The sequence below is a fragment of the Ceratotherium simum genome, chromosome 24 (assembly GCF_057802395.1).
Source record: "Ceratotherium simum simum isolate JZ-2026a chromosome 24, ASM5780239v1, whole genome shotgun sequence".
Lineage (NCBI taxonomy): Eukaryota > Metazoa > Chordata > Mammalia > Perissodactyla > Rhinocerotidae > Ceratotherium > Ceratotherium simum.
In genome coordinates this window covers 27,889,647-27,916,555 of record NC_141923.1, presented here as the reverse complement: position 1 = coordinate 27,916,555, position 26,909 = coordinate 27,889,647, and the positions used below count along the sequence as shown (strand labels likewise).

The 26,909-nt window shown below is 48.2% G+C and overlaps 2 protein-coding genes across 3 annotated transcripts in view; one reads left to right on the top strand and one right to left on the bottom strand.

Moving 5' to 3' along the window:
• The window catches only part of FLVCR2 (FLVCR choline and putative heme transporter 2), a 56,452-nt gene extending 41,387 nt beyond the window's left edge, over positions 1 to 15,065 (top strand). Inside the window, exons 4-10 of the mRNA XM_087448171.1 lie at positions 1,307 to 1,374; positions 2,641 to 2,744; positions 5,776 to 5,886; positions 7,829 to 7,934; positions 8,085 to 8,196; positions 8,787 to 8,842; positions 13,357 to 15,065. Of these exons, the coding sequence (XP_087304297.1) occupies positions 1,307 to 1,374; positions 2,641 to 2,744; positions 5,776 to 5,886; positions 7,829 to 7,934; positions 8,085 to 8,196; positions 8,787 to 8,842; positions 13,357 to 13,434 (635 nt within the window). The 3' untranslated portion in view covers positions 13,435 to 15,065. The remainder of the gene's footprint in view (positions 1 to 1,306; positions 1,375 to 2,640; positions 2,745 to 5,775; positions 5,887 to 7,828; positions 7,935 to 8,084; positions 8,197 to 8,786; positions 8,843 to 13,356) is intronic.
• Positions 15,066 to 17,429: 2,364 nt separating this feature from the next.
• On the bottom strand, positions 17,430 to 26,775 carry ERG28 (ergosterol biosynthesis 28 homolog). 2 transcript variants are annotated; one of them, XM_087448173.1, is made up of 5 exons: positions 26,629 to 26,775; positions 24,030 to 24,193; positions 21,115 to 21,209; positions 18,293 to 18,411; positions 17,430 to 18,163 (listed from the first exon to the last, which is right to left on the bottom strand). In XM_087448173.1, exons 1-5 carry the CDS (start codon positions 26,715 to 26,717, stop codon positions 18,115 to 18,117), a joined length of 516 nt encoding a protein of 171 aa, XP_087304299.1. In that variant the 5' UTR covers positions 26,718 to 26,775; the 3' UTR covers positions 17,430 to 18,114. The 2 variants fall into 2 exon arrangements, with proteins under 2 accessions (XP_087304299.1, XP_014639928.1); XM_014784442.2 differs by lacking the exon at positions 26,629 to 26,775 and having other exon boundaries at positions 21,119 to 21,209.
• Positions 26,776 to 26,909: the final 134 nt, after the last annotated feature.

The following is a 26,909-nucleotide window of genomic DNA, read 5'->3' as shown; positions in this document are numbered from 1 at the left end:
GCTAGGGTTGTTATGAGGATTGTAAGGTGCTTAGAACAGTGTCTAGTACATAAGTCTGTGCAGCTGCCGTCGTCGTGATCATCATCATCATCATCGTCATCATCATCATCATCATCATTGTTACTGTTATTATGAAGGGAGGGCAGGAGGCCCTGTCTCCTTTGGGTCAGTTCCAGCCTGATCTTAGTTACTAGCTCACTGTATGGCTTTGGACAAATGGCCTCATTCTCTAAGGACACAGATTCTTACAGTATATTCTAGGTGCTCCATTTGTTACTGAGCCCTAAGGGACCAGTGACCCTCTGGTGAGTCCTTTTGCCCGGATCTGCTTGCGCCGATAGGAGACCAGGTTCGGAATAGCAGAGCAGAAACGTTATTCATTGATCAGTGAATGGAGGAGATAGAGTTCGTGCTCTCAAACACCTTCTTGAAGGGAAGGTGAGCAGGGTTCTTATGTGATGTGAAGGGAGAGGGGTCTCTGCATTATCGCTCAGGGCAGGGGCATTTGGAGCATGCGCAAATCTTCCTTTCTTGCACACGGCCCCTTTTGCACACGTTTCCTTTTGCGCATGGCACCCCATCGCCATCTTGGACCTTTCCGGTTTGGACCAGTTCTGCAGTTTGGCCACCTGGTATTGTTCTGCCTTGGTTGCTATAAGCAAGCACAACTTAAAAACAAAGCATTAGACATGGAAAGTTTTAGGGACTTTTCTGGGTGACACATTTATTTGTTGAATGAGTCGATGAATTAGGAGAGTCAGCTAAATGCTCTTTAGGGTCCTTTCTGGTTTGTAATATAAGATTTTGTGTGACATTGAATCCGAGAAGAAAGTTGAAAGAGAGATGGGGAAAGAGGTTAGAAACCAATTGTGGAGGGAGTGGTGTCAGGGGTCAGAGGTCTAGAGCAGTCTGGAGAGGTGAAAGGTCATCCGGAGGAAGTGGAAGGTGTCCAGTGATTCTACTGACCCCATAGGTCTAGCCAGCAGTTAAGAGGAGTGTGGATGGTTCTGGCCTAGGAGTAATACTTTCTAGAGCCTTTGTTTCCAGGGCAGAGTTAAAGGGATCAGAGGGCAATGGTGTGTGGCCAAGAAAAGGTTCGAATGGTTACTTTTGGTGTTTTGGAGTATTTCTTTGAGAAACACTGCAGAGTAGCCTCATATGCCCTGGATTTTTCTTCTCTGAGGACACCACTCCCTATGGCAACGAGGATGAGGATTTCTAACCTCCCTAACTACGAGGGGAGAACTTAGCTCTGGCCCTAGCGGAAGGTTGACCCTAATGCTGTGTTTCTCCCTCCCTCCTTCAGGTCTGAATGCTGGTGCTTTTTATGCCTTGTCCACTCTGCTGAATCGCATGGTGATCTTGCACTACCCGGTAAGGGACTTCCCCAAGCATGAGAGAGATTGAGATTTCTGAGTCTCGGCAGGAGCTAGGGTGGCAGTTACTTCTTGGTTTCCCCTAGGTCTTGGCAGTGTAGTATGGTGGTATGCTTATGGGATTTGGAGGGAGATGGCCCTGGGTCTCAACCCCAGCTCTGGTGGTACTGACCTGTGTGAGAAGCTAGTTAGCTTCTCTGAGCTCTCATTCTCTTTTCTGCAAAAGGAGCATCATTACCTACTGAAAGATTATTTGTAGGATTAGAAAGTAAATAATATCGTGTGTGTATATGTACATTCATATCTATTATATGTATGTAAAGCGCAGGGCCTGGTGCCTGGCAACACAGTAGGTAAGCATATATACGTATAGAATCACATATGAAATATTTAATTTGTAAAATATGCGCAAAGTTTAATTTTGAATCTTAGTTGCTCAACTGAAGCATTTTTTAAATGTTTCCAGAATCAGTGAGGGCTGGATACTGGGAGTGGGATTCTGAGTGTCCTGGAGTCAGGAATCCCATGTCCAGCCCTCTTTTGAAAGGATGAGGATGTGACACTTTGGGAGGTGGTGGGTCACTGTGGCTGAGTGTTCCAGTTCTGGAGTTTGACAGGTCTGAGTTCACATCCTACTCTGCACTTAATAAATGCCTCATGACCTTGGGTGGGTAGGTTAATTTCACTGTGCCTCAGTTTCTTCATCGTTAAAATGGGGAATATTGATTCCTAACTTTATGGTGGGGAATTATGAGAATTAAATGAGAGGATGATATGAAGTCCTTGCCATGGTGTCTGGCTCATAATAATCACTCAAAAATATGTAACTATTATCTCCCTAGTCCTTTGGCACTGATAGCTCAACAAACTTAAGTATGGAATGTTTGGATATACATATTTCAGTTTCCCCATCTGCGAAATGGGAATAATGATAAAAGGGTTGCTGTAAGGATTAAATTTTTTAAAAAATCTACCTAAAACTGGTTCCAAGGACAGAATTTGGTGTCCGTCTCCTCCCACCCCCCGCCCCAGCATCCAGTGTCATGCTCACACTCCAGGGTTATGTTATGTTGGGAGGAGCAACTGTTCTAGGATTCTCTCCCCACTGGTAGCTTCCTGCAGGCTGTCTTCCCTGGTACTTTCTGAGAATTGGCTCTAATGGAGCCTGAATTACTTGCCTTTGCCCCTTCGCCTTGTGGTGACTGTGCCCTGCCCGGTGTCCCATCCCCTTGCTGAGTGACCATCAGGGTTGTGGTTTGCCCAGGGGGAAGAAGTGAATGCTGGAAGAATTGGCCTGACCATCGTCATTGCAGGAATGCTCGGGGCCATGATCTCGGGCATCTGGCTGGATAGGACCAAAACCTACAAGTAAGTGACTTCCTCCTGGACTGAGAATTGGGGACCAGTGTTTTGAAATGACACATTCATTAGCAATACAGCACTAAAGGTTTGGGTGCAGCAGCTGGGGGTCTGAGTGGTCAACTAGGCAGTTGAAATTTATCTTCTCTGAGCCTCAGTTTCCCTATTTATAAAATGAGGTAAGCAATACCTGCACCGTGGGGATCTTCGGAGGACTAGAGATGGAGGACATGATGCCTAGTGCAGCACCTTCCCCAATCTCACCCCCAAGTAGCAGTGGAAGGAGTGGATGAGGGAGAAATGAAAATGAACATGGAAAAATGTCAGCAGTTGGGAAATTTGTGGAAAGTCCAAGGAGCAGAGATGAGGAGGTGATTCCACTGCACCATTCCCATGACTCCCTGTTGGACCCTGTGGGTTAACAAGGTGCTCTGTGCTTCCTCCGGGCTGCAGTGTTATCTTGCAATTGCTTACACCTCATTGGTGTAATTGGTAAATATGGGGATGTGCTTTGGGCCTGAATGTCCAGTGTGTTTCTAAGAGCCACTATGATTTTACTGTATGCCAGGCTAATCCAGGATGCTTGTTAGAAACACAGATTCCTGGGCCCCACCCTCAGGATGCCAGTTCAGTAGGAGAATCTGCATTTGTAAAAAGCAACCCAGATGGCTCAATTCCGTAGTGAGCCTTGGAGAAAAGGCTCTGGAGAACAGAGGCCCAACTTCCTTCCCTTCTTGTTGTGTCTTTCCAGTGCTCTGCATGCATTGGGTGCACAATTAATGCTGGCCCACAGCGTAGCTGTGAGGGTTGTCCAGCGCTGGGGCATGGCAGTACTCTGGGCCCCTTTGTCAAGGCCTCCAAAGTTTCCAGGGTCTGGAGGCGACAGACAGTAGCAGAGCTGTTCTCTCCACACAAACCCGCTTCTGTGAGGCTCTGGTCAGACCAGGTCTCACTCTGGCCACCCTAGTCCAAGGCCATTGAGGCCATCCCTGGGGCTGTGGCCGCCTGGCTGAGCACGACGAGGAGCCTGGCTCGGCTTAATTACTGCTGGTGGAGCTTGGCTGCCGTCTCGTCTCTGCCACCTGTCAATTGCTTGCTTCAGCCAGACACGAGAGCAGTGAGGACTGGCCACTCCCAAACCAGTGGACAGCAGTGTCCCTTTTTCCAGGGCTTGCCCTGTGGCAGGAGAAGGGAGGGATTGGAATGTCGGCTGGGCTGGGATGTGGGCAGCCAGATGATTCAGATGAACTAGAAAATAGAACGAAAGGGCTGGGGAGGACACTTCAGAACCTGTCGTCACCAGTTCCTGGTGTCACTTGATGTCTCAGTCCTGCAGTCAACAGGAGGCATTCTTCTGTCTGCACTGCTACCCAGGCAGAGAAAGGAGGAGAGGGCTCTGTGATCTGGATATTTCGGTGGCAGTTCCCTCCTCCCTAAGGCTCCGAGATTTGTCCCCTTTGGTTTGGAGGCTGGAAATTGGGTGGTCCAGTCCCTTTATTTCAGGCTGGGACTACAGACAGTTTTTCTAGACGGGTCAGTGGTTTGAGATGAAGCTATGGTGAAACAAATATGGCTAAATATGAGCTTGTGGGTTAGTGAGAGAGCCTGGTGTCCATGAAGCTGCATTCTGCAGGGGGTGGCATGAGGGGAGGGGAACAGGAGTGGGGAAGAGGAAGCTCATGTACCCTCAGCAGCTGCTCTGAGCACCAGGTGGGAGGGGCTTTCTTCAGAGGCTCTGGCCTTAAGCTTTTCCAAAGATGCAACCACACGGTATATTAGTATTCCTGTGTGCAGTGGTAGAAAAAGTGCTGGATTCAAATCCCAGCTCTGGGTTCAAATCCCAGCTCTGCATTTACTCAGCGGGTGACTTTGGTCAAATAACTGGACTGAGCCTCAGTTTCCTCATTCATAAAATCAGGGGTAGCCATGCATTTCTTGCAGGGATTTGTGAGGGTTGGGGGAAATCAAACGCCTGTTAAGTGCTTGACAGAATGCCTGGCACCCAGTAAGTGCAGTATCAGTTGGACATAACCGTAGTCTACGTCTCCTGGCGCCCCCACCGTGTTTCTGGCCTCAGGAGAGGAGTGAAGCCTGTAAGCTTTCATCCTCTGAGTCCTGATGTTCGGGCAGGAGGGCGGAGGGCTGTGTGGAGCCTGGGCCCTGCAGTGAGTAGGGCAGGGAGAGGAATGCAGGTCCAGCTGCAGGAGTCGGGGTTGCAGCAGAGTCCTGCCTGGGCTGCATGGGAGGAGACGTGTGTGGAGGGGACTAGCAGGGTGAGCCCGAAACAGAAACCAGCACGTTGCTGATGGTCCTTCTGAGGGGACAGACAAAGGGAAGTGTCACAGGGAGAGGGTGGAGGGTTCTCACTTTGGCTTTGGAGTCAAGCATTTAGTTCAGGGCTGTAGAATGTTCTCTTAGTTCTGCTGTCTGGAGCAGAGTGGCTCAGATTCCGCAGGAAAAGCTGTGCTGGACCTGTGCACGTGGCGACAGGAAGAACTTAGAGACCACAGAGAGAACCGAAAAGGCACACTGGCCAGCATTGTCGTGGGGCTTGGGGCAAAGCAGACAAGCAGAATTGGATGGCTTCTGGGAGAGTTCTGCACGCCACTGCCGCCTGACCAGAGCTGATGTTGTCCTGTTTGGTTTTTTGGTGCGGGATGAGGAAAGGAAAGGGCCGGACCTTATTGCTTGTGGGTAGGACATGACAAGTCAAGCTGCAGCTCGATGTTTTTGAGAGGCTTCTGCAGGAGGAGAATGCACGTGCAGCAAGACAGCTTCGTACTTCCTGGTCTTACCCTTTGTAGCAGTGACCGCAGTGTAATTCAGTAGTTATTTGTGTGATCATTGGTTCAGTGGCCATCAACCTCATGGACAGAAATTTCCGTGAGAACAGATGTCCCAGCACACAGCAGAGGGCTTGACACACAGCAGGTGCCCCACAGATACTTGCAGAATGATTGAACGAACGAATGAATGGATGGATGGATGATCCTGTTAAAGTCGGAATTGTGTGACTCAACTTCTCTGCCTCTGCTTGTAGGGAGACAACCCTCGTGGTCTATATCATGACCCTGGTGGGCATGGTGGTGTACACATTGACCTTGAACCTGGGACACCTGTGGGTAGTGTTCATCACCGCTGGCACAATGGGGTAAGTTTCACCTCTAACCCGTTTAACTGGGAAGCACCATCCCGTGCCTTCTAGAGCTGCCGCCATCCTAGGAAGCCATATTGATCCCTCTGCTGCCTTCTCACTGAGCTCTGGAGATGCACGTGGACATGGTGCTCAGAGCTCTTGTTTCCTTGCAGCACTTCAAAAGGCCGCCTGGGGCCCCCAGGCCCATCCATGCTGTTGGGACAGAGGATGTCCTTCACACACCTCTGGGAGGCTAGGAAATGTTTTTTAGCTCTTCCTGGGACAACACGGGGTCACAACAGAGGGCCGAGAGTCAGCAAGTCTGGGTCCTGGTCTCAGCTCTGCTGCTGACTATCTGTTAGACCACAGGCCCATCACTTAACTGCTCTGAGCCTCACTTTCCTCATCTGTAAATGAAGATGAGTGGCCTGCCTTGTCGAGTTGTTAGAAGGATTGAGAGAGATAATAGATGTGAAAGCAGCGAGAAGTGTGGTATAGATGTAAAAAATTAGAATTGGAATTTTCTAGACCTGTTGTTTGAGAAAGTGTAAGAAATGGTCCCCTTTTCACAGGGGTGTCTGCTGAGCTTCACCTCCCAATTATTTCTGTGTAGGTACTACCTGAGTCTGTGTGTGTGTATGTGTGTGTGAAAGAGAGAGATTCAGGGACAAAGACAGACAGACACTCAGTCCTTCTCAGCTGGTGACTCTTTGGAGAAAAATAATGAGGACTCTGAGCTCCTCCTTCTAGGTCCCCGAGAGCGATTGAGATGCTGTTCAATATCCGGGAACTTCCCACTCCCAGCACAGGGCCTGTGTACCCAGGACACAGAATTTCTTAGCTGAGGTCTGAATACTCCAGGCAACCGCACCCCTTCTGTAAATGCTCACTCTGTGTGTAATTGATGGCTGGACGGAGAAGCAGCAGGGACCTCCAAGGGCCTCCTGAACAGAAAGCTTCCATGTGAACTTCTTCCCGGTCTGCAGGGGTCTCTGTTTCCTTAGTATGGCCACCTAGTGGATGGCTTGATCCATTCAAGGGCCTAGCATGTCTTTTTCTTTTTTTTTTTACAGTACCATGGTTTGTGTATAGTTTTTTTTTTGATTGTGACATTTTTGTTGTACATTATTATTTGTCAGTCACCATGTAAGTGCATCCCTCCACCCCTTGTACCCACTCCCCACCCCCCTTGCTCCTGGTAACCACCAAACAGTTCTATCTGTCCATGTGTTGGTTTATCTTCCACATATGAGTGAAATCATGCACTGTTTGTCTTTCTCTTTCTGGCTTATTTCACTTAACATAATACCCTCCAGGTCCATCCATGTTGTTGCAAATGGGACGATTTTGTCTTTTTTTATGGCTGAGTAGTATTCCATGATATATATATATACCACATCTTTATCCAATCATCCTTCGAGGGACACTTAGGTTGCTTCCATGTCTCGGCTATAGTGAATAATGCTGCGATGAACATAGGGGTCCACAGGCCTCTTTGGATTGTTGATTTCAGGTTCATTGGGTAGATACCCAGTAGTGGGAATAGCTGGATCATAAGGTATTTCTATTTTTAATTTTTTGAGGAATTTCCATACTGTTTTCCATAGAGGCTGCACCAGTTTGCATTCTCACCAGCAGTGGATTAGGGTTCCCATTTCTCCACAGCCTCTCTAGCATTTGTTGTTTTTTGTCTTGTGATTATAGCCATTCTAATGGGTGTAAGATGATATCTTAGTGTGGTTTTGATTAGCATTTCCCTGATGATTAGTGATGTTGAACATCTTTTCATGTGCCTATTGGCCATCTGTATATCTTCTTTGGAGAAGTGTCTGTTCGTTTCCTCTGGCATGTCTTGATGGGGAGAAACAAACAGGAAAGTTCTAAGGGAGGAGATGGACTCCCCATCCTTCTTGGCTGGAAGTTCTCCATCACCTTGTTTCTGTGATCTGGCCTTTAGCTTCTTTATGACTGGCTATCTCCCACTGGGATTTGAGTTTGCTGTGGAGCTGACATACCCAGAATCAGAAGGCATGTCGTCTGGCCTCCTCAACGTGTCTGCTCAGGTAAGGCTCTTATTTGGTGGTGGCTCCAAAGCAGTGGCTCTTGGTTCCCTGCCCATCTTAGCTCGTGCAGACACTGCATTGTGGCAGCTCAGTTCCCCCTTGGGCTAGTTGGCTGAGCGCTTATTTCCAGTCTTCTTTATGCCTTTCCAGGTATTTGGGATCATCTTCACCATCTCCCAGGGCCAGATTATTGACAACTATGGGACCTTGCCCGGGAACATCTTTCTGTGTGTGTTCCTCACCCTTGGAGTAGCCATCACTGGTGAGTTGGGGCCTCAGGACAAGATGACACTCAGGCTGCTCATGCGCTTAGGTTGTTGGCACTTTGGGACCCCAGGGTCTTGATTGAGCATACAGATTGGGGGCACACATGCAGAAGGAATGGCTTATTTGGAAATCTGTTTGGGAGGCAGTAGCATGTTTTGGTGGAATGAGCATGGGCTTTGGTGCCAAAAGACCCTCGTTTGAATCCCAGACTGTGACTCTGACCTCCATAGCTGTTTGATCTTGGCCAAGTGAACCAACTTCTGGGAGCCTCACTTTCCTCGTCTGTAAAATGGGGACTGTTGTGAGGATTAGAGCAGTGTGTGCAAACTCCGTGGCAAATATAAGTGATCTATAAATGAAGGCCAGTGTCATCATTGGCTTCTGCCTGTCAGGGACAGCAGCGATCCCCAGGCTTTATCAAGTTGGTTGATGGTACCCCCAGCTCCCTGGGATATCTGAAGTAGGTCTGGGATACCTGTGACCATAAGGAAAATGAGGCCTCCCTCTCTTGGATGAACTTGACCATTGGTCGGCTTCATAACTCTGTGTCTCTGTTGCTTTTTCTTCTTGATCCCTCGACCTCAGCATTCATTAAGGCAGATCTCCGGAGGCAGAAAGCGAATAAGGAAACCCCTGAGAATGTGAGTATGGGGGAGCTTGCTGGGCAGAGTTCTGGGTTCTGGGCATTGGCTGAGGATGTGGCAGCAGGGGTGGGGGTTGGGGGAGCTCCCGAAGTGGACTGGTTTCGTGGTGGCTGTGAAACCAACTCAACTCACAAACATGGCGCCCAGAGAGTTTCCTCAGTGGGTGTTTCAGCACTGCTTTTCTGCTGCTCTTTCCCGGGCTCTTTTCCCACTTCCTGCCCTTCTCCTGGCCTCCCTGCTCTGGTCCCCAGAGCACATCACTGTTGTCACAGTCTGCTGAGTAGTGTCCACCCCAGATCCTGACACAAGTCCTGAGGCCCTGGCTCTGCTGCTTTCAGCCTGGGGTCAGTGGCTGGAGAGCAAAGGTGGAAGCCAGGCTCGACCATTCTGTCCTGGTGGTGATGGCCCCAAGGCAGTGGCTCTCCTGGCATGTGACGACCCCTTAGGCAGTGGGATGGAGATGGAGGGACTAGAGCCAACGGATTTCCAGTAGGGCTTTAAAAGGACAGTTCAGGAAGTAGGAGCAGTTGGTGGTAGAAGGGAAGAGGATCAGGAGTATGATCTAGAACAGAAAAGTGTTTCCCTGGGGCCGGCCCGGTGGCGTAGTGGTTAAGTCTGTGTGCTCCGCTGTGGCGGCCCAGGGTTTGATCCTGGGTACGCACTGACGCACCGCTTGTCAGGCCATGCTGTGGCGGCGTCCCATGTAAAGTGGAGGAAGATGGGCAACGATGTTAACCCAAGATGGGCACGGATGTTAGCCCAGGGCCAGTCTTCCTCAGCAAAAAGAGGAGTATTGGCATGGATATTATCTCAGCACTGATCTTCCTCACACACACAAAAATATATAAAAAAAAAAAAAAAAAGAAAGAAAAGTGTTTCCCATCTGCTCTAATCAGCTGGGAACTATTTTAACCAAAATGTTAGGTATCAAATCTGAGCCAGGAAGAAAGGAATAACAAATCTGAGGAGTAAAAGTGGGATATTTCTTAAAAAACAAACAAAGCACCCAAAACCTATTAGAGAGGTAATACAGCTTCTTTGTAGAAAAACTAAAAAATACAAAAAAGTGTACAAAATTTAAAAATCACCCTGTAATACATTCATCTAGAGATGAGATACTGTTTTTTTGCATTTACTTATACATGTCTACATCCATATATAATATATAGCCATGGATATCTATGTATTTTTTTTAAAACAAAATTGGAATCTTCAATCTGCTTTTTTACTTGTGAACACTGTATCAGGTCATTAGTCTATTACAACATACTTTTAATGACTGCACCATATTTTAATGAGTGCACATGGATAAACTATGATTTGTTTGACAGTTTTCCTGTCCATGGACATTAAGGTTGTTTCCAGTTGTTGTTATAAACAATATTGTGGTTAATGTCCTGGAAGCTGAATCTTTGTGCATGTTCTTAAGCACAGTATTTCCTTGAGAAATGGATCAGCGGTCGAGCACATTTTTTTTTTTTTTTTTTGTGAGGAAGATCAGCCCTGAGCTAATATCTGTGCTAATCCTCCTCTTTTTGCTGAGGAAGACCAGCTCTAAGCTAACATCTATTGCCAATCTTCCTCCTCTTTTTCCCCCAAAGCCCCAGTAGATAGCTGTATGTCATAGTTGCACGTCCTTCTAGTTGCTGTATGTGGGACACGGCCTCAGCATGGCTGGAGAAGCGGTGCGTCGGTGCGCGCCCGGGATCCGCACCCGGGCCGCCAGTAGCGGAGCGCGCGCACTTAACCACTAAGCCATGGGGCCGGCCCTCGAGCACATTTTTAAGACCTTGATATATTGCTAAACTGTTCTCTAGAAAAGTACCACCGATACTAACAATTTATATGCTATAGCAGTGTATGAGTGCCAACACTGAGTATTTACCATTTTGAAAAATCTTTACCAGTTTTCTAAGGCAAAAAACGGTATGTGAGGGACTGGCCGCGTGGTGTACTGGTTAAGTTCAGCATGCTCTCCTTTGGCGACCTGCGTTCACAGGTGCAGGTGCCAGTGTGGACCTACACCACTCCTCAGCCATGCTATAGCTGCGACCCACATAAAAAGTAGAGGAAGACTGGCGACAGATGTTAGCTCAGGGCGAATCTTCCTCTGCAAAAAAATTTAAAAAATAAAATAAAATAATGGTATCTGAAAGAGGTATATTTAGCGTTTTAAGGATACATGTTGGCAGATAGATGATGATCTTTAGTTCTTTACCATTTGTCTTCTGATATCGGGCTCTCGAGTTGGCAGGCAGCGGTGGGCAACATGTGGCGGGAGGGGCCTAGGACAGGAAATTTAGTGGGGAGACAGGGAACACCTTGGAGCAGAAACGCTGTCTCTAGCCAGGGTGAGGTCATGGCGTTTCCACTGTGGGGACGGGCGCTCCCCTGTGCCATGTACAAGGAAACATAATGATCTGCAACACTTTGGTAACTATATAGTGGGCCTGGGCCAAGATGCCCGTAATAAAACGGGATAGATTTCTCGTGAAAAGGTTTCAATTTGGAATGTGACATATTGTGTCAAGTGATATGGGATTTTGCTGTGTTTACGTTAGAATCTGTGTTTACGTTGGCAGATATAGTCAAACAAGAAGAATGTAAAGGTCACCTACAGTCCTTGCACCCCCAGACAACCTAGGAACATTTTAGCCCACTTTTCTATGGGTGTGCTTGTGCACATTTGGTTTTCTACCTGCTTGTTTACTTAGTATAGCTTGACAGCCTTGCCTTTCCACACCATTGATTTTACAGCCTCATATCTACATATATGTATTTCTGTTTCCTCTCATTTAGTGTTTAGTTTGGTCCAGTATTTCACTCTTATTGCAGCCAGATCCTTGTGCACATGGACCGGGTTTGTTAGTCAAGGTTGGAGCTGTCGGCTCAGCCACCTTCTGTACGGAACATTGGAAATAGCACTGAGTAGGAATACAAGACTTGAGTGTGGTGCTGGCGCTCAACTCTCTGTGTCCATGGATAACTCACTCTGCGTCTCTGGGCCTCACTTGTATCTGGGCCAGCTTAGTGTTATGGGGCAGTCAGAGTCATGCTGGGCTGACACCCAGGGAAGCCAGGGCTGTCACAGAGCATCCCTCCTCTGGAGCCCGTCCATCATTACACACCCCATGGCGGTCAGTGTAAGCGAGACCTGCACAGAGCACACGAATTCATTATCAGAGCCAGGGGAAGACAGGGCACGCAGCAGACCTATCCAGAGCTGCTCTTCCTAATCTGTGAGGTGTACAGCTTTAGTAAAAAGAGACAGAACTTCTGGGATGGTGTAACGCCTGACTATGAAAATCTTGGTTTGGTTTCCATTTTTCTTCCAGCTGGTAGTTCTCAGCCGTCAGTGGCTGTGCTTCCTTCCCCACTAGCCTGGGTTTCTGATTGCGATTTCAAGGTGATGGCTCTGCGGAGGCAGGCGTGTCTGTGTGCGTGTGTGGCAGAGATAGAGCCTGCCTGGTTGACTGAAGTAGGCTGCTAGTTGCCTGAGCGAAGGCTTCTCATGACCGAGGCTGACCTGGTGCCAGAAGGTTAGCAAGACTGAGGATGCGAAGGTTGGATTTCCACAGCTGTGGCCACTGCCAGGGACTGGCCCGGAGATACTCCCTGGGGAAGAAGCACCACTGTCGGATTGAGACTGGACTGCAGCTTGGCCCTGCACACCCTCCTCCAGCCGAGTGGTGTGGACTGTGCAGGGCTGTGCCTGGGCCCGAGGCCTTCTCACTAACTAGAGCTAAGCAGCAAAGTGTTCCTTAGAACAGCAGACAAATGTGCAAGGTGGCAGTGTGCACCTGGGGGCCCTAGAGGATGATTTCCAGGCCATATTTAATTCCTGGAATTCCTTTAGTTCCATATTTAAACTCACCTAACAAGTGTGACCCAGAAGACTCTCCTAATCCTGTGCCACCCCTCCCTGGGAAAGCCACAGCCAAACTGACCCAAAGTCTTTTTTTCTATCCATAAAGTGCATAGACATATTTGTAGCCACTGAGTTTATATTGTTAGGCATCCTGCCTTTATAAAAATTCTCTGTTGCATCCATTCCATACACATCATCATAATGTTCCTCATCCTGGGGGGCTGCTTCCAAATGGGGGTAGTCGGAAATTCTGCGGGAGTTGCAGACCGGGCAGTTGGGACAGCTGCTTGATGCTCAGTCCAGGTGACCTTTAGGCTGTCAGCACGGCGAGGGCGAGAGCGTGGAACCTGGCACTCGGACTGGGATGGTTTGTGGTGGCTGTGGCATCACAGAAAGCTGGACTGTGTTTTCCTTTATGTTGTGATGGTGTGTGTGTGTGTGTGTGTGTGTGTGTTTGGGGAGCACACCTGTGGCAGGGGCTGGTTGCTTTTCTCTTGTTCCCTTTGTTCACTCTTGGGGACACAGAGTGGCCTCTGACTCTTGTGTTTCCCACGGATACAGTCACTCACAGGCAGCGGCTCCAGCCAGGGTGGAGTCCTGTGTCTCTTCACCCAAAGGGCCGCCTGCTTGTCTTGCCTTGTAGAAACTCCAAGAGGAGGAGGAGGAGGTGATGAGCCATACCAGCAAAGCCCCCACGACCGTCTCGGAGGAGCATTTCTGAGAGAGAAAGGTGGTGGCGACTCAGGGAACACGAACACCCCCCACCTCTTCCGTCAGCACAGCTCACCGCCAGCACAGAGGTCTTCGCTGGAGCAGCTTTTGGAGGGAACCGGCTGGAATATTTGTGGGTTGGATGGCAGTGCCTGTGCCTCCTGGAGCCCACTCAAGAGCTTATGTAGTCAGGGAAAAGGGCACCTTTCACCAAATGCAGACTCGATCCCGACCCCGACCCCTTCGGGTCATGGGAGCTGGCGTTGGGAGAGGCTGGTGGAGGACAGTGGGGTCAGTCCTGGCCTGGTGACTGCCTTCCCTCTTCACCTCCTCCCTTACGGAGAAAGCCTGGGAAATTATCACGGAAAGAAGCTTAATCAGGACATTAACTTTTCTAGTGTCTTATGACCCTCAGAAGCCCAGTTCTAAGGAGCGGCAGCTGCTCTGGCTGAGGGTCCTTCTTGGGTCATCACAGACTGCTCAGTTCTCGGGGAGAGAAAACACCATCAGAACCAGCTTCATCAGAACAAGCCCATCGGCTCTCTGGGCCTAGATTCTCCTGGCCTAACCTTGGGGTCTGTCACCAAACCCTCTTTCCTAAGAGCTGATCAAACCAAACATCAATAAACTCGAGCAAAGCTTTGTTGTGGCCAGGAAGGAGAAAGCGAATTGGCAAAGCTAACGGCCCAGGTGTGTGAGGGTGCTGGGGCCACCTTCTGAGTGTGTTTGTGAGGGCCCGGATTTGGGAACTCGGGTACTTGATTTGGGAACGGGAAGGATCTTGTCTACAAAAGAAGTCCTTGTCCAGGGACTTGTGTGTGTGTCACAGTCACCTCTGATGCCTTCATCTGGACACTGCCTTGAGAAACTCTGTCATCGGCCTAAGTACTTGTTTGCTCCGGAGGGAGGGAGGGAAGTCCCAGCCAACTTCCTGTAACCTTACTGAAAAGTAATCTTGATGCATTCCAGCCCGAGAAACCCAAAGCTGCTTCTGAGCGATGAGAGGAAAGGGCAAAGGGAAGGAGGCTCTTGAAATGGGAATTGAGTCGGCTTGAATTAAGTGTACCCCACCGTTGGTGGGGACAGGATTTGCACACCGACCACCTTCTAGCAATAATGTTTATCAGAAGTTCTAAATGTAAAGAGATTCCCTTTAAACCATCTCAAGCTGAACTCCTCCTCTGCCTAGCCTGCTGTCTGGCTCTACTCATGGGCTTGGGTAGTGTCTCCTGAAAATAAGACATGTTGGTATTTCCTCCTGTGCATTGAGCTACAGTCATGACCACAGTGCTCTTCTGCTGTGGCCACTGTCCTGGCCTCAGCACATCGGGGCAGCCTGTGCTGACCGCAGTGCTGGGGTGCCTGGGTCACCGCCCGAGGGGAGCCAGGGGTATTGCTGTGAGTACACTCTGTACATAATAAAAGTTCACACTTCTGGTGCGGGGAGTGAGGTAGGGGTGGAAGAGAGGTGAAGAGAAAGTGTACCTGACTTTTTGATAAGGAGAAAGGTGTTTACTCTTCAGCCCCTTAAAATGTATTAACAAAATGTTTACTGAATCCATTGCTTTATTTTAAAAACATAATTTGTATTTTCTATTTGTAATACCAGATGTTTTAAGGCAATAAAAGATTCTTCAAGTAGTCTGCCTTGTCATTTGATGGGGCAGAGATGGCTTTTAGTAGTCCCCACGAGACTCGCACGTTTCTGAGGACTAAGGTTTGGGAAAGGCCAGGGTAGGAGGGGTGGGTCTGGGCTCAAGGTGCAGCTCCTTGGCCTCCATAGAAGTGGTGTTACCATCCTGGTCACCTAGGTTTTTTTTTAATGACAAGGCTGTAAAGGTTACTGTCAGCCTGCGTGGGAGACTGCACCTCATGCCTAACACACGACCCTGACTGCTTCCCGTGCTGTGTACACATGAAGATGGTTCACTAAGTGTGGCTGCTGAGAGAGCCCACTGTCATTTCTGGCTCTGCTTCACAGGGTGGCAGAGGTGTTTGTTCTACAATCACCCCAGGCTCACACCAGCCTGCTCTGGCCGGAGTCCACAGTCTCGGCCCCTGCGGTTCTGTTACCATTTTTCTGCTGAACTGTCCTACTTACTGCCACTCTCCCTCCCAATCGCATTCACCTTATGGCTGTTACTTGGATGTGCTGCTGCCGTCAGTTTTCTGTAGGTTTCTTCCCTAGAGAGTTGCACTGTGCCTGTGGCCTTCTGGCACCATATGTGTTAGCAGTTCTTAGCTGGAGAGAAAACGTTACCATTCTCCTCTAACTCATCTGGGAAAGGAGCCAAGCCTGGGCTGTTAAAGAAATGTAATAGTCATAGTGTCTGCTAAATACTCTATGTCCTCTTTTTAGATTCTTTGGGGTCTTTATTTTTCTGGAATCACACTTCTATGATGCATGCCTCAAGGATTCAAATCATCTTATGCTTCATTCATTCTTTCTTTTTTTTTTTTTTTTTTAAAGATTTTATTTATTTATTTTCCCCCCAAGGCCCCAGTAGATAGTTGCATGTCATAGTTGCACATCCATTCCAGTTGCTGTATGTGGGACGCGGCCCCAGCATGGCCGGAGAAGCGGTGCGTCGGTGCCCGCCCGGGATCCGAACCCGGGCCGCCAGCAGCGGAGCGCGCGCACTCAACCGCTAAGCCACGGGGCCGGCCCTCATTCATTCTTTCTTAGGTGGGCTTCATGGGGATCTCCATTCAAATGTTCACTCTCTGTAAGATCATTGCTTTTCTTACTGCCTCCTTTTCTTACCTGAATAGTTGCTAAGGGAAAGATAGTTCTTATCACTGGGCTATTTTTCTAGATGTGCTATCGTGGGGATGTGAGGGCTGGAATTGCTGCACCCACTTTTGGTGCCATAAAGGAAGCCAGCCTGAGGATGAAGCCAACACAGGAGGGCAGAGCTGAAAAGACTGGAGAAATGGAGCTGAGTCCTGATCAAACCATTCCTGAAGCCTTTATCCTCTTTTCAGTTTTGTGAGCCAATGTTAATGTTGTTTAAGCTAGTTTAAGGCAGATTTTGTTCCTTTCACCTAAAGAGCCTTAACTGATAGAGAATTCCCAATGCACTCAAGTATCAACTTCAAGCTTCTTATGATCCCTTACAAGTCTCCTGCCTTTCTCACCTATCTCCTACCTTCTACTTCCTAACTTCACCATACCATAGTTACACTGATCTTACTTCTTGAGCAGACTGTTCCTACCTTCCAGATGCTGCTCCCTCTGCCCTAAACGCCTCCCTCATATCTGAAGACATCTGCTGTCTGGGCATTCTGGTCTCAACTCAAACCTCACCTCCTCAGGAGGCCTTTCCCGATGATCTAAGTTATACCCTCCTCCCCATTTTGATCACAACTCCTTGTTTTCTAGAGTTCTTATCACTGTCTGAAGTTGTTCTCTCACCTGTTGGCTTGGTGATCATGTTTCCCTGATTACAAGGGCCACGGGAGCAGGGACATTGCCTGGGCTGTCTGTCTCTTTCCCATGTGTCTGGCAGGGAGTAAGTGTTTGATAAACACTTGCTGAAACAACGAATGGGCTCTCAAGTCTACACGCTGTGTGGGAGGGCCCTAGCCAGTGGGAGCCTCTCAGGGTTGTGTCTGGAGGCCCCCTGTCCACTCAAGCGCATTGTCCTGGGAGGTCAGTGCTCTCCTTTTCAGGGTCAGGCAGCTGTGTCTTCTGTGCTGCCTTGTTGTCTTTTCTGCCTCTGCTTTCTCAAGAATCTGTTTCTTCCTTAGGAAGAAAACAAGAAAGGGTCCTGACCATGCAGTTGTGAACTCAGAATCTTGAAGGTGAGGAAGGAGAGGAGGAAGAGTTGACTTTAAGAGAAATGAGCAAGTGACAAAAGGGGCTGGAGGCAGCCAGGTGTGCCTGGGTCCTGAGCTGTCCTCACTCTGGTGTCTTTGATCTGTGGAAAGCTGTGCTTCTCTTTCGCTGGGAATCAGAGGAGGGCACGAGCGCTCTTGGCTTAGGGAAGGTCAAAGTACAAGGACTGATCAGAACAGAGAGTTTTTCTATTTATCACAAAATTTGTTACATAAACACAGCTGACCAGAAGGTCTAAAACAGCTCCGACTCTTCCAACCCTGATCCACCTGTAGATACAAGGATGTGAGCCACGCTCACTCACAGAGGAGCCCTTCTCAGAACTGCCTGTCCCTCGGATGGTTCAGAGTCTTGGGTGCAGCAGCAGACAAGAGCCCAATGTGGGTGGACGACCTCTGAAAGCAGACCTTGGAGTCATCTGCTCTGGGTGAGGCAGCAGCTTTAAGTTTCACAGTTCACGTGTTGCCACCACACAAGTCACATCAAGGATTGAAAATAAAAGGAAAAAGGCAGAAGGCTGGAAAAGTGATCCTGGAAGAGGTGGAGGTGGGGGAACGGCACACAGTGGGCTTCGGAGGTGCTGGCAATTTCTTGATCTGGATGGAGGTACAGCGTATTCACTTTAAAATGATTCTTTACATTGTGCATACATGTTGTATGTTAAAAAATTTTAAATGTAAAAAAACCCCCAAAGGTAAAAGGCTAGACATGGATAAGGCGGCTGATGACAGAGCAGAGAAGAAGAAATTAAAGAGCAGAGAGGATGAAGGCAGAGGACAGCGAAGGTGGAAGCCGAAGTCTTGGAGGTGGTGGGGGTGGCCTCAGTTTCTCTTCTTCTGTCTGGATACTGGTTCAACTTCCAGGTACTGGAGCCCAACTAGCATTCCCAGGATTGAGAAACCTTGAATACAGAGAACAGCGAACAGACGTGAACACAGCGCTTTCTTAAACCCTTGTGGGTCTGCTCTCCGGCCCCAGCTCTAGGGCTGGGCCAGTTCCTGTGGGGGGTCTAGGGTGGTTGGATGCTTACTTGCCACCATCAGGGGTGCCAGGACGCCAATCGTGGGAGCCGCGGTCCCATATACAAACACCTCGGAGAGGAAGTGCCCCAGGGCGAGGAGGAAGGTCCAGAGCGTGAGGTGGTAGAGCCTGCAAGGGAGCAGACAGAAATGGGAACTGAAGGGCCTGCGTGCTCAGTGCAGAGGAAAAGGAGCCGTCAGACTGGATACACACAGAGAAAAACCCAGGCAGTGACTATGGCGGAAGGAAAAGAGACTTGGTCCTGAGAAAGACCTGGCCGCTTGATCACATCAGTTTATTCTCTACTGGGGCAGAACTGAAGGTTTCAATGGCTAAACTGAGAGCAGAATGGTCCCGGCTTCCAGAATGATCTCCAAGTCTTAGCAAGGTGGTGAAGCCAGCTACAGCAAAGCTGAGTCTGGACGATGGCAGTCCCAGGCAGTGTAGACGATTTGGGATCAGTCACGCTTACATATTCTCCTTACTCAAATTGGCTTGCCTCTGTAGTCGAAGCCCACCCGGCAGATGTTTGGCCAGGGGCTGGTCAGTGCTCCTGTCATGGATACCACAGAATGCAGGGCCTGAACGGGGGATGATCAGCAAGGACCTCTCTGGGCCTGTCAGATGCTCTCACAATGTGGGCTGGTTAATCTGTGTCTCAGCCTAGGACAATGGTGAGGTGGAGGACACAGTGACAACCTCACAGGAAGAGAACTTGTTCCTCGGCTTTGATAAAGAGGTGGGGAAGAGACAGGTTACAGGGTGATCAACCGCCTGGACTGCTGCTATCTTTTTTTTAACTCTGAAATTTTTAAAATTATGAAATACTTCAAACATACAAAAAATTATAGATAATAAAATACTATAATTAACCCCTATGCGACCAGCACCTGCTCCATCAAATCTGAACATTTTGACATTTTTGCTTCAGATACTTTTTTCTAAGAAATAAAATATTACAGGTATCAGTTAAAGCATCCTGTGTATACTTAGCCCATTCTCCTGTCCCCCCGGCCCCCTGCTCACTGAAGGAACCGATATCTTAAATTTGATTTTTGTCCTTCCTGTCCATGTTTTTACACATTTAGTAAATATGTATGTATGGGAGTTGATTTTGAGTTTCCAGTTAGGAAGGGAATAGAATCAGAGTGCACAGCAGAAGTGCGTGGACCAAAGTCCCAGGCTAAATGAGGCTGGAAACAGAAGTCAGCCCTTTGCTGACTGTGCAGCTGTCCTGTGTGGGAGAAGGAAAAATGAATGGGTAATAGAGGTAAAAATAAGTCTGAGCTGTCTTTGCTCATTGCAAAAGCACAGGAAACAAAAGATATATCCCTGATCCCTATCAGCTTTTCTTCATCATGGTAAAGGTCTTTCAAATGAGTATTCAATCCTCACTCCCTCCCCGTCACTCTGAGAGGAGGACAGATACACTAGTCTCACTTCATACATGCAGAGACGGATATGCAGAGAAGGTCTATAATGAACTTGCTGCTACAAAGCTTGTTACATACATAACTGAGACGAGAGCCCATTTTCTAGTTTTCATTTTCACGCTCCAGGCTGTTTCCACTAAACCACGCTGTTTCCACTAAACCACACTGCTTCCAGAAATACGTGTCAGTCTAGAACAAATAAACCACAGTTTTCAAGTTCAAAAGAGAAAAGTATTTTAAAAATAAAGTTGGAGAGATCGCAGGGCTAATAGCGCTGCTTCAAATCCCACTGGAGTCAGTCTTCCTCGGTTTAAATTAATTGGGTCTCTAATACATAGATCTGCAAACCTGGAATGAAAATCACTACCTCCCAGGGCTGCTAGGAGGAGACTTAATCAAGGTCATGTGGATGAAAGCATCCGGCATAATCAGAGGGGTCAGTACCGTTACTTCCTCTCTTCCCCAGATGATGAGAGTTTGGGTAAGACAGAAAAATGTTTTAGTGTGAAGTTAGCGTTGGTGGCCTCACTCAGTGACCTGAGCGAACATTCCACTTCACTGTGGTGATGACTGTTGCTGGGAAGAGAGCTCGAGCCCCCTCCAGTGGCCCCACCAGTTACAGCATTCCCTAGAGGAGGCTAGACTGCCTGCAGTTGCTCCACACTGGTCTCCTTGAGTACCTCGAGAGGCAGAATACAGGGGTCCCCAGTTCTCTGTCACCCTCACTGACTGAGTCTGCTTAAGCGTAAAACACGTTACTTCTGGGCTGGTTTTTTCAGGATCGTGATTTCTGGTCATTCCTGCCTATTGAGGAGGAATGTGAGAATAAGGTATGTGTGGGTGGCTGCTCTAAAAAACAGCACGCCACTCTACTCCTTCAGTAGAAGAAAGGCTGATTCCTCAGTAACAAAGTAGAGGGATATGATGCAGGCCACTGGATCACCACACTACTACTTTGCTATGTCAGTTCTGAAGAATTGTCAAACTTTAAAGAACCGTTAGTTCTACTATGTTTTTAGACCTGGAAGGAATGGAACCTATTAACCTTTCATTTATTTATTTTTGTGAGGAAGATTGGCCCTGAGTTAACGTCCAATGCCAATCCTCCTCTTTTTTTGCTGAGGAAGACTGGCCCTGGGCTAACATCTACTTTATATGGGACGCCGCCACAGCATCGCTTGACAAGCGGCGTGTCGGTGCGCGCCCGGGATCTGAACTTGCGAACCACGGGCCGCTGCAGTGGAGCGCGCGCACTTAACCGCTACACCACCAGGCCAGCCCCTATTAACCTTTTATGATCCACATTCTAGGCTAATGCGTCTCCAAGGGGAGGACCACAGTGAGTATGCTTAGCACTTGATTTCCAACAGAAAGATGCTAAAGCTCCTCCTTCCCTTACATACGTCTTGTTGTGGATGTCGATGGCACAGATGCAGCGAATCACTGATGAGAGCAGCGTCCAGATCCCAAAGGTCCGAGCTTGGAGGCCATTCACTGTGTAGCAGAAAAAAGTAAGACTGTTGAGAAGGGGAGGAGTAGGGCTCCTTCCAGACTCCTCCCACGTCACTGGTGGGTCATGGGAGGCAGGGAGCTGGGCCTGAACTCCCGCTGGCTGGGCAGAGTGGAAAGAGGCACTGGTGCTGCACATGGAAACTAGAAGGAATGGAAGGAATTCCAGAATGAGAACTGCTCAGCTCCTCTTCAGATGTCTACAGTTGGGTGGGGGAGTCCCAAGAATAGAAACTCGACAAAGAGCCACTTAGGCAATAACTCCTGGATGTAGTAGTTTAAGCTTCTGCCCTGGAAGCCACTCTGGTGTTGAGAAAGCCCAGCAAGTCTGGATCAGGACAGGTGTAGGGCCCTGCTCGAACAGGGCCTATGTGCTTTACAACAGCCATGCGTCCCTGAGGCCCCTTGTCTGGACTAGGAGCCAGCACTCATGATAACAGTCCTGGGCTTGGCCAAGGCCAAGCTATCTCGTGGGATAGCTAGCACAAAGACTGCTGCGGTCTGAGGGAACATGGGGGCACTCCAGGGGGAGCTCTCGTCCTTAGGAAGGCAAGTCATAGAGGGACAGTCCCCCTTGACAAGCCTGCAGCCTTTGTTCCTCTGCCTACTTAAGCAAGCTTCTCTCAGGGGGTGGGAGCGGTGTGCAAATCTATGTCCAGTCACCCATCCCTGGACTCTCCCTGTACGTAAGTCCTAATAAATCTTTATGTCTCGCCTGCTGTCTCTTGAGGCGTTTCTTTGGTCTCTGGGCACAATACCCCACTGTCTTAGCCCACCTGGGCATGAGGCCAAACAACAGGTTTGGAGGAGTATTGCAGAGTGGTCTGTCAATACAAGATGCCTAATAGGTCAGCTGATGTAGGAGAGAACTAAGAAATACTGGGACCTATCTCGATACCCACATCTGGTCTTTAAGAGACCTAAGTCCCTGGGTCTTCTCCTGAATCCAGATCTATATTATTTGAACAGAGCCCAAACCAGGCTGGTTTCCTGTGCATGTGGTGGTGGGACAAAGCACTGTTTCTTTGGTGTTTTCCGAGGCCACGGTGCTCTTGGTGGCTTCGTTCTGATACTGCTGTATTAAATATCTTGTCCTGAAAGTATGGATCATATTCTACTGTAATAGTGGTTCTTGAGCCTGGGCGTTTGTTAGAATCAACCAAAGAAGTTTTATAAAATTACCAAGACCTGGGTACCAGACCAATCAAATCATACTCTGGAGGTGGGCCCTGGGCATAAGTATTTTCTATAACTCTCTCCCTGGGTGACTGTAACATACAGCTGTTGATCTAAGCCATCCAGTGGTCAGGAATTTCAAAATAGTGAAAGCAAAGATACTTCCTGTGCAGGTCTATCAAGCAAGAGAAATTTCAAGGGACAAGACTGAAAATGGAAAGGTCTATTAATGTTTACTTAGGCTTTAAGGATTTTCCAGCTTTTGGAAAACTAGACAGTGATACCAGTTGCACAACCCTGAAGACCTTTAGATGGTAGTAAGGTGAGAAAAAATTCCATCTGCCAACCAAATATCTAGGGGTTAGCCCTGGAGAGCTACATTCTTTATAAACCAATTTGATAGCTTTTCTGATGAAAAGACTGAGGAAATTTCTCTACTTAGTGAGATATGAAAGTGGAATATTTCAACAACCCAAAGGAGATTAGACATCAGGTGAAATTCTACGGGATGCTCCAGAGCACGGCTATGACCAGCAGAGAACCCTGACAGCCCCCAGATCACGAGGGAGGAGGCAGCCTCTACTCTGGGCTGGAGACAGACACACACAGTTGTTTTGCTCAGCTACATGCCCTTCAAGCAAGTCACATGACCACTGGGCTTTTCTGTCTCTACTTGAATTCAAAGGGCTACACCAGATGACCTAAAATCCCGTGAATCTATACAGGGTTCGTGGACCACCAGAAGGCAGTGTTTGAGGGTGAAAAAGTGGAATTGTCCTGCCCAGCTTTCCAGGTTCTTGACTCCTACTGTATTTGAGCTTTGTTCAAAATGAGCCATAGCCTACTTAGTTTCATTTTATACACAGATGTTGTGGAAAATGAGCTAGGTCAGTGCCTGAATCTGGGTTAGCTATAAATGTGACATGGACTCGTCAGCGCTGTGAGGTGGTGCTGCAGCTCAAGTGACCCCCCGCAGCAACGCAAGGGAGTGCATGCTGAAACGTGAAGATGCCCTCAGCAGAGGCTCAGGAAGCTGGGAAGGCCACCGTGGGCCTTCGGGAGCTTCACTCTGGGAGACCAACTTGGAGGGATCTGGGTGCCTTCTCAGGGCCCAGGTCACAGTTTGAGAAGACCTTGGATTAGGAACTCTCCATCTGCAACATGGAATATAACCACGTGGGCCGTGACCTGATTTCTGAAGAGGGCTGGATAACATGCAGAGCTTCCTCATGGCTTTCCAGTGGGGCCTCACAGAGTCACCAAGGACCTCTATTTCCTCACTTGTGTGTGTAATGCTTTTTGTACAGACTAATTGCCTAGGGCAGTGTGAAATGGATGAAAGGGTATTCAGAGAAGCCAGGGGGAAAGGGGCCAAGTGCTCTCCACAGTCTTTATTCCAGTGACTGCCAAAGGCTAGATTAGGCAGCATCAGAATCACCTGGGAAGTTTTTAAAACACAGCACCCAGGGCCCCACCCAGGGGGTCAAAGATTCAGTAGATAGGTTGGGAGAGGGAAATGGGCACCTGTGCTTTGTTTGTAAGTCTTCTAGGTTATTCTGATGTACAGCTGGGTCTGGGAACCACAATTTAGGCCACTCGCACAAAGGATGCAGTTCTTCGATTTCTTACCGAGCTCTGGCTTGCCGGTGTAGAGCTTTTCATAGAGAAAGGTGTGGTCTCGGAAGCTCTGCAGCGTGTTCCCCATGGCTATGATGGAGACCATAACTAGCCAGCTTCGCAACACATTCAGGAAACGGCTCATGGCTCCCCTCACACCAGACAGGGCTTTTTGCCTTGGAAACAAAGGCAGAGGACATGAGACAACAGATGGTTAGTCTACTGCAACCATAAGCTCTCTCACCTCCGTAGTTAAACTGTGCCCCACTCATGAGGGCTGTACTGACCTTACTTGATCAATCACTTCATAAATTCCTCTCCAAGTCCCCTAGGATCTTCCACCCCCAGGGATTTTTCTTTCCTTTTTTTTTTTCGGTGAGGAAGATTGGCCCCGAGCTAACATGTGTTGCCAGTCTTTCTCTCTCTCTATCTCTTTTTTTTTCCTTGAGGAAGATGGTCCCTGAGCTAATATCTGTGTCAATCCCCCTCTATTTTGTATGTGGGACACCACCACAGCATGGCTCGATGAGCCGTGTCTAGCTCCACGCCTGGGATCTGAACCTATGATCCCTGGGCTGCCGAAGTGGAGCGCTCGAACTTAACCAATACACCACTGGGCTGGCCCCCACCCCCAGTGATCTTGACACACTTCCCTTACTTCACAAGGTTAGCACACTGCCTTTGAATATCTACCTTAAACCAAAATGTGCTGAAGTTTACCCAGAGTGAAAAGGCTAAATAATGCAGTGGGTGGAAATGACAACAGCAGTGGAAAAAATGGAGAGAAGAAAGGGAACAGAAGCAAAGGAGTTGTACAAATATTACTACAAAATAACACATGGACTTCCGTGCAAGACTTACAGAAACTGCTCTCAATATTTAGTCACACTAATAGTAGTGAACCAACAGTATACTCTGTAACAAGTGGCACAGGACTTATTTTTGTCTAAGCAATTTCTCCAAAATACTAGCCTAAATCAGAACTTTTTCTCTTGGCTGGAGTCAGTCCTCTTCTATCTTTATTTGTAGCCTGGTTTGTCACGCCATTCCTTTGTAATGCAAGTGGTTCAAATCTGCTAACAGATACCTGCCTGGCTACTGACGACAGATCCTTCCAAGCACAGAGAAGCCTTATGCATTTGAGTGGAACCTATGGTGTGAGGCCCATATTTACATCCTCGGCTCTTCTCTACTCTGGTTCTCAGGTACACCATGCTCCATAAACTAGAAGAACAATCTAAAAGTTAAAAATAAATAAACTGCTGTGACTTGAGAACTAGTAAGAAAATTACATGGAGAAGGAAACAGCAATATTGGTGTTGGGTTACAAGAGAAATGATAATAGCTTACAGTTATTGAGCACTCATGTGTGCCATGCAGTGCAAGCACCTAACATATATTATCTCATTTAATCCTTAAACAAGGTAGGTAGGCACTATTAATATTTACATTTTTACAGAAGAGGGTTGGCACAGAGAGGTTAAGTGATTTGCTTGAGGTTACACAGCTAATATATGGCAGAGCTGAGATACATGGTCTGTTGGGCTTGGTATTGCAATACTGCCTCACTGAGAATACTTTGATGAAGTTTCCATTTTTGAGGAAGACAAGCAGACCATCTCCATTTCTGTCTTCAAGTTGTGTAGAAGATACAACTAGGTTACATACTTTTTGTTTTAAAAAAAATAAAAGCTTAGATCAAACCTTGGTGAGCACTGATTTCAATCAGCTTGATTTCAATAAAATCCTTGCAGATAAAGAATCTAATAATGGAATTACTTCTTCCCAGCTTCATTATGTCTTTTTGGCCCACAGTTTATCTGTTTTGGGTTAACTTCTTGGGCCTGAAGTGGTGATAAACCATCAGGCCTCCTTTGTTACTGTGGCGGCAGGAGTCTCAGGAGGGTCCTACACTACCAGCTGAAACAGATATGAAAGTCAGCAATGGCTCTAGACAGTGAGAAGCATCAAAAAGCAAACAAAAATGAGCTCTAGAGGAGGATGGGTGAATAGATGACACCTTCAGGGACGGTGGCTCACAAAAGGGGACTTTGTCCAAGTCCACAGAGAAGAGGGCTCTACTGGCAGGTGCAGCATGGGCCAGGATCCCTCCATCCTCCTTAATTTCTCGCCCTCCCTCAATAGGAGACTCAGGCTCTTTCCTCCCAGGGTCAGAAAAGCTCCATGGATGGCCCCCTCTTTGACAATCTTATGTCCATTTCACAGAAGGTCTTAGAAATCCCAACACATAGCTGATGAAGGCAGAACTTGATCACTCTTCTGAACTGCTCTTCCAATCCCTCAACACCATTTCCCTAAAGCTTGAGGGCCTCCTGGAATATCCAACAGCTATTCTCAAATTTTGCCCTGGCCCAGCCCAGCAAAGGTGTGGTGTTAAGACTAGAGTCAGAAGAGAGAGATTCCTCTCCTGATCCTACCATTTAGTAGCTGTGTGACCCTGGGCAAGTAAGTTACACGTTACACTCTAGGTTTCCTCACCTGCAAAATGGAGATGAAAAATAATAATTACATGAGCAAGTGGAGGTTGCACCGTGCTAGGCTCACAGTGGCCGCTCATTAGTTCATCCATTCAATCGTTCCCCGAACCTACCAAGCCTTCATCTTCCTAGCTCCCCCTTCTCGTGGTCTCTCGAACCTCTTTTCACTCAAAAGATTGCCTTCCAGGTATCTTCCTTCCATCCCACCTCCATTTTTCCAGACGCTCCGGAACCTTTCAATCAGATGCCACACACACCCCTACATCCGTCTTCTTCCCCACATTCTCCTTACCTGGCGACTGTAGCCCCAACCCAGCAGCAGCAGCTGCAGCAGCAAATAAGCTGCCCCGAGACCGCTCCAGCCGGAGTCCACCTGAGCCATTTGTCCCCGCCC

Bases quoted from the DNA above. Each gene is read 5' to 3' on its own strand.
- ERG28 (XM_087448173.1), bottom strand. From the start codon at position 26,717: ATGGAAGGAAGATACCTGGAAGGCAATCTTTTGAGTGAAAAGAGGTTC. The intron at 18,412-21,114 runs GTAAGGGAAGGA...GCTCCCTTGCAG, and splicing joins ACATCCACAACAAGACGTAT to GCTCTACCACCTCACGCTCT. The intron at 18,164-18,292 runs GTAAGCATCCAA...TCTGTATTCAAG, and splicing joins GGCACCCCTGATGGTGGCAA to GTTTCTCAATCCTGGGAATG.